At 44.0% G+C, this 6,915-nt stretch overlaps 1 protein-coding gene across 1 annotated transcript; it reads right to left on the reverse strand.

The window, feature by feature from the left end:
• Positions 1-4,299: 4,299 nt before the first annotated feature.
• LOC133347393 (DNA damage-binding protein 1-like) lies at positions 4,300-6,047 on the reverse strand. The gene is made up of 3 exons (XM_061559636.1): positions 5,901-6,047; positions 4,947-5,070; positions 4,300-4,633 (listed from the first exon to the last, which is right to left on the reverse strand). The coding sequence occupies exons 1-3, from the start codon at positions 5,954-5,956 to the stop codon at positions 4,550-4,552; spliced, it is 264 nt and encodes an 87-aa protein (XP_061415620.1). The 5' UTR covers positions 5,957-6,047; the 3' UTR covers positions 4,300-4,549.
• Between the last annotated feature and the right edge of the window lie 868 nt (positions 6,048-6,915).

Raw genomic sequence — 6,915 nt, forward strand, 5'->3', positions numbered from 1 at the left:
AAAGTGGGTGGCTTGCAAGAAGAAAATTAAACATCTTGACTTAAAGCTTTCGTGACTGCAATAATTAATTTTCTTTGGGTCTTTCGGTAAAGTCAAGTAAAAAGGTTCAAAGAAAATAACAACAAAAATTACGAAAAAATACGTTTCGATCGCAACACAAGCGTTCGTCATCAGGAAAGCTTGTGTTACGATCGAAACGTCATAGTTTTTTTTCTTTGAACCTATCTACGTGACTTTACCGAGAGACCCAAGAAAATTAAACATGTCGAAAGGAAACCACCTACTTTTATTAAGCATATCAAATTTGATGTATTCTGGGGTCAAAACAATGTATTTTGTACTTTTGAGTGCAATTAAAATTGTGCGCATTGATAAACTTGTTTTTGACATTTTTTTTACGTTACTCTTGTAAAACATTATTTGTTTATGTACATATTCATTCTAAGATCTCAATACAGAAAATGACAATAGTGCATTATTGTCCGGATAATTCTGTTTGAAATAGTGCAACAAAAGATTTAGTAAAAAACACGAAGAGGCCCAGCATCGGTGGGATCTTCGATTGCCACGAGAGGCGAGCCCGTGTACAAAACAATCAGCTCGTTAGGCTTCGTAGATCCGAAGATATTAAGCGTCAAAGCTTTAAAAGGCTATAAACAGGGCAAGTTAAATAAAAGTGAGTAAAAAAAGTTGAGGCTGAACTTGGAAGGAGCAAGGACAGGGGGGAGGGGGGTGTCCAACGATGGAGTAAGCTGATGAGAATGAGCCGAGACGATTGCTCCGTGACTTCAACGCTGTTCCACATCCCCGGAGTGCACACTGCATTAACACCCCTGCTCAAGAAGTGCAACGGCCTTATGACGCACGAACACCATGTACACGTCCAAGACCAGACAAAGCAAGAAAAGGGAATGAACTTTTCCACGAACGTTGAGTCAGTTTTTTCCCCGACGAAAAGACTTTCTACAGACGAGGACGTTTCGCGACACGTTTAGCCAACACCCATGGGCTTGATCCTGCAGGACAGTCCCAAGGCTTCGATTCTGCGGCGACTCCTGCCTCCAACGCAAATCAGTCCCCTCCATCCCAGCTTAATTAGACGCTCCAAGCCTGGGGTGTCATTCAGACTGTCTTCTCGACAGACCTGTTCTCCACCTGAGGACGGCTGCTTGCGTTGTGGCCGAAAGGTCGTGAGAATGATTTTATTGTTTTATTTTATTATTTCTATTCTACGTGACTTTACCGAAAGAACCAAGATGTTTACATGTCCAACCATTTCTCATATCCCGCCTATAGCGCGGCCCTCTGCGAGTTTGATGTGCGATTGTGCGCCACCCGGGTTTACAAAGCATGCCACCAACACACCACAGCATAGACAGTAAAGATAAACTGCAATTTATTCAAGATTAATGCAAGCAAAAACTATAAAACACTGGGTATTTTTGTTTTCATATTTACATTGATATTGATCGTGTTTTTTATGTTGTGTAAATGGCAGTGGGAGGGTATTAGGACCTTAAAAACTTTACGTGTAAAGCTTAAAGTTGTCCTACGATAGAAAAAAACTGACGAAAATAAGACCGACTTAATATTATAGGATTTTGACTAGTGACGAGAGATTTTGGACTTGGACGAGGGTGCGTGCTGAATAGCGGGATTTGGAGTAAGGGTGTTTCAATCTCGTACGAGAACTATCGTAAGTTTCGGGTGGACACGAGACAAGAATGAACTTGATATTAAGATTGCATAACTGCACAATAGAATCTTGATTTGAAGCTTTCGTGACTGTAGGAATCCATACTCTTTGGTTCTTTCGGTAAAGTCACGAAGATAGAAAAAATAATAGAACACGACGTTTCGATCGTAACGCAAGCAACCGTCATCAGGCGATCGAAACGTCGTGATCTATTATTGTTTCTACCTTCGTGACTTTACCGAAAGAACCAGAGAGTATACACAACAGAAGATTGGGCCCCCGAACAAGTGTGAGATTCAGTCTTACATTTTGGTTCCTGTGTGCGTGAGTGTTGAGATGTCATACTTGGGATTAGAGGACATTTGACTTCCCTGTATTTTCAAGCAAGCATTGGGGCACGCGTCTTATAATCTTGTAGGCGCGCGCGCTCGCGTTTAACCAGATTTACATAACTTTATTGACACTAAAAATGAGTTTTAGATGCACTGTGAAGTCCCTTTCCAAAAAACTGTTTTGTCATCAACTCAAATATTTGCACATATCATTCGTGAACGGTTCGTACATGTTACTTTCATGAATGGTATGCAGTGTGCAATAAGTTAATACAGCTACATCTAACATAGCACTAATGTCTTGAAACTCATCCCCATGAATGATCCTGAGTCAGTGGTTGCAATTCCACATTCCGATGGTGGAGACCGGCGAGGTTCATTAAACACAAATGACCAAAAAGGTTGGTGCACTTTTAAAGATCCGGCGTGGTGGCGATGATCTGGGTCAATGCTGGCAATAACCAAACAAGTAGTTTTACTGTTCTAAATATTTACAGGTTATGAGCAAAGGGAGGAGTAATTTTCTTAAAATGTCAATGTCCCAATTTGTGCTGCAATTCATGCGACGAAGCAAATAAACGATCCTTAAAGAACCCCCGTAGTCAGCAAAACCCACAATAGTGTTGGAAAACATCTGAGGTACACGATTTCAGACAAGCAGGACCGCAGACCAAGGTAGCGTCATTCTACTACAACTCCTTGGTCAAAAATCAAACGTCACTCGCCACTTGTTGGCGCGCAGCATTAATTCTTGCGACATAGGAGAAAAGACTGGCCTCTTGTGTTGGGAGAATAGTGTCCTGTGTTGTACTATGCCAATGAGCAAAAGGGCGGTGTGGAGGTGAGGCGCGCAGAGCAGATTCGCCAAGTGCTCAGACCCACCCCCCCCCCTCTCAGCAGCATTGGCTTGTGCCGGTGAGCGTACAGGCAAAGCCGTCTGATCAGACAAGCAGGCCGCAGGTAGATATTTGTGAAGCTGCACGTCATATTTATAAAAGTGAAAACGTATATGATGGCTTGCTGGCTCTTTAAAGTTTTGCAACTGGTATATGGACCAGGGAGATGGTTAGTGGCTGCGCCGTGTCTGAAGGGTAACTGGAAAACCCGTATCCCACTTTCAACGTTCGCCGTCATAAAGCACGGCTTAACGGTGGCAAGGTGTGTTTTTCTCAGGCAGCAACTGGTAGCAGGCTATTTATTGGCAGAACGGGTGAGATTGGTTAACCATATTGGCAGATTGTGGAAAATAATATACAAACGAGGGGTTACGTGAAATAAACTTTAGGATCGCAGGACTGATATCCATCAGGATTTTTTTTCAAGCAGTCAATTGGACAAGTTTTGACTTCGTGTGTCTCATCAGCATGGAATGGCCTCTTAAATTCTGATAAAATTGCTCTTGAAAAGGTAAAGCAACTCAGCAACATTGGGGTATTCAGGGCAGATAGCAAAACTGTACATTATTACATGCTAAGGTGGGTTGTATTTCAGTAACAAGTTAGCATAAAATGTATACACCCATCACAACAAAATAACATCAGATCCATCATCCAAACATTTCTGGATTAATCTGTTTCTGCAGCAGCTGCATCAATATCAACTGTGTGTCATCAGCAAATACAACTCGACATCTGTAGTACTATTCTTTGCGAACAAGAGCTGCTGGGGAAACAGTGGCCCAAGAGGCCTTTGGAAGATGGTCATGAATTTTACTTTTTACAGTTGGGCAGCTGGATATCAGGTAACAGGGTTGCTTGCTGGAAATATAAGTTTGGGTACGATGCAGCTTTATAACCGAATATCTGCCTGTTAAGATAAATGGGTCACTGGATTTTGGTGATTGAAAAGCTGTTAAAACTGGATAGTTGGATGTTTGAGCGACAGGATGAGGCATTCGAGTAAGAGGAAAGCTGCGCGATTGATACAACTGATTGGCTAAATTGGTGGCTGCAGTTTTGAATAAATGTAGACATAATTGGGTCGTGGTGTAGCTGGGCTTTTGATAAAACGAGGCAGAGCTGGGCAACAAACATTTGTTTGTTTGGGTAACTAGACAGTTGGGCAGCAAGAGGCATAGCTGAATATTTTATTATAAGTAGGTGCCCATGCGGAAGGGCAACCCCTCCTGAGCAGTTATAAATAACAAAAAAAACCACTTCCTCTGAAACAAGGGCCATGCTTCCTGTTGTCCAAATGTACAGATGAGCGAGGCGGGGGTGTGGCACAGTACAAGCACGACAGTGTTCATCGCCGTCTCGATAACAGGGATCATTCAGAAAAGGGAAGTGGTGAAAGAGCATTACGTGTGTGTGGTGAGTGAAAGCAAATTGTCAACAACGGAACACAAGTTGGGGAAAGGGAAGGTAAAGAGAAACAATGCAGGGTAGAAGTGGGTAAAATTAACAAAGGAAAAACTAGTTCAGGCAAAATAGGGTAAATCCTATGTCTTCGGCGGGGAGGGGTGGTCAATGAAGGGCTACTGATGTTTGGGACAGCATGTGCAGTGGAAGATGCCCGCTGCTCAGTGGATTCGCGTGAGCTCCTCCACAGTCTTGATCAGGTCGTCCACCGTCGCTTCCCTCTTCATGCCGCTCCCGTCGTCAATCTGACAACGCACGGAAAATGAAAATAGCTCGCCAACTCGCTCTCTCACACTCCCCCCCCCCCCCCCCCCCCCCCCCCCCCCCCACCCCCCCCCCCCCCACCAACTACTAAGATTCTCGCATCTGAAACACAAACGCCGATACATCGCGCACACCACTCGCGGTTCCTTACGCCAACTCGCTCACTAACCTAAAACTTTTCTCTCACTCGTGCTTACGAATTAAAATATCATCATCGGTGGTCGCGGTATTTCTGGCTCTGGCCCAACACAGGCTCGAAATACATCTCCAGTGCCACCGGCCCTCTCCTCTCACCTGCAGGCCGGCCACCACTTCTTGCATCTTGGGGCGGCTAAGGTCCAGGAAACTCTCGATGAGGTCCCCATCCACGAAACCCGTCGCTGCTTCTGTCTTTCGCTCGTTGTGGAATGATCTCCAGGTGCAGGGCTGGCATTAAGGACGTGAACAAATCCGAGGCAGCTGGCGGTCAGGCGTCTTCCTGAGCCTCGGTATGTTAGACTTCGCAGTGGCAATGACGCAACTCCCCTCCCTTCTCTTGGTGGATACCGCATTGCGTCCTATGTTGTTAATTGTCCATTATTAAGTTGATGATAACCATCACAGTTTCAAAATTAGTTGGTTGGCTTTTTTTGCCTAAGAATGTCATAATATAAAAAAATGTCTTGCAATGCATGCTGCAAATGTCCTTATATTTCCAGTTCTTCTCTATTATATGCCCGACTTCTCATGGAGTTCTCCAGTATCTGTCAGCCGGCTTCTTTAAACACTTGTGGCAATAATGCATGTCCACTACCTGACCAGGTCAATGTAATATTGAAACAAGGAAAAAAAAGATAAAAACTAAAAATCATGTTATGCATGAATTATTTAAAGCTCTCCAACATACATTTGTCCTGAGAATGATTTAATTAGTGGTATGAAAACCAATGGAAATGGATAGTGGTCAGGGCAAAATGTACTTGCATATTTGTAAAGTCCATTTGGCTCTGGTTTGCATCTACACGTTCTGGGCAACCCTTTGATCAACTTAGTTATCAATCGGGTAAGTCTACATTAGCAACAGAAAGTTATACCAAAGTTAAATTTATATTGGATCGTTACGAGAGTTATCTTGTGACCCCTCGCTACAGACAGCCAGACAGAGAGAGGTAATGCATTCAACCTTTTTTGGAAAGTGATAAAAAAAAACTTCCAAGTGGTATAGTAAAGTGCACAGCGGCTGCACATACGTCAACCTCTCAAGGATATAAGGAGTGCTCGATTTTGCCCACGCTCTTGATGACCTTGGTGAGGCGGCCCTGCATGTCCTGCAGCAACGTGAACAGGCCCTCCGACAGTGACGTCACCAGCCCTGTGCAAACAAGCGCAGGTTGGCAAACATTTCCACAACTTGCTACACACACAGCATTTAAACAAACAACCACGCAGGCAGACATGCACACACACACACAAGCGTGCCTGTTCGCTCACTTGGGTGTTCCACATGACACTGCACTTTAAATTTAGAGTATGCCCAGACGTTTCTTATGGCAGAGGTTTTGAGCAGAGTTAGGAAATTCGTTTAAGGGCAACACCAATATACTGGAAAGTGCTTGGAAAAATGTAGGGATCAATACACATGAAAATTAGCAGAACTGCAAAATGCAGGGTTCTTTGGTAGGTCGGAGCAATGTAAACTTCCACCTTCGACTCCCGCTGATCGGGTAGCAAACAGGACAACAGTCATCAATGCTGTATGTGGTTATAGAACACCTACACCAAGTAACTGTTTTTAATATGTAAGATTTACTGGTCAACTGCTTTTTGAAAGAGAAATATGAAGAGAAAAAAGTTAAACTTTTCAGAAAAAATACCCTCGTTTGAATAACAATGACTTATTCACAGCTGATTCTGGTGTCACATGACAGTTTAAATGATGGCGCAGCCGTTCACACAACGCGCTCTGAACCCGGTGAATGGGATCCAGCTCCCTCTGTTCACCAACCTGCACTGCCCAGCGTAGTGAAGTATGGCCAAACAACCACCAAGGCCAACATGGCGTCGGTTGGCCTTCATCTAGTAGTGCACTGACAAAGGGGCATTTAGTATGTTTTATGTAAAAAATAAAGGACTCAGGATCAGTACAAACAAGCCGCAGACCGTTGACGCTTAACTCAGTAAAGGTCACTTGCATTACAAAGTTATCACACACTACCCTAGACTGTGATGGGAGGACGGGCGAGCGAGCGAGGGAGGGAAGAGGCGGAGGGGGCACCTCACCGAC

Source organism: Lethenteron reissneri, chromosome 26 (genome assembly GCF_015708825.2).
Source record: "Lethenteron reissneri isolate LAM-NWPU_2019-01 chromosome 26, ASM1570882v1, whole genome shotgun sequence".
In the NCBI taxonomy this organism is placed as follows: Eukaryota; Metazoa; Chordata; class Hyperoartia; order Petromyzontiformes; family Petromyzontidae; genus Lethenteron; species Lethenteron reissneri.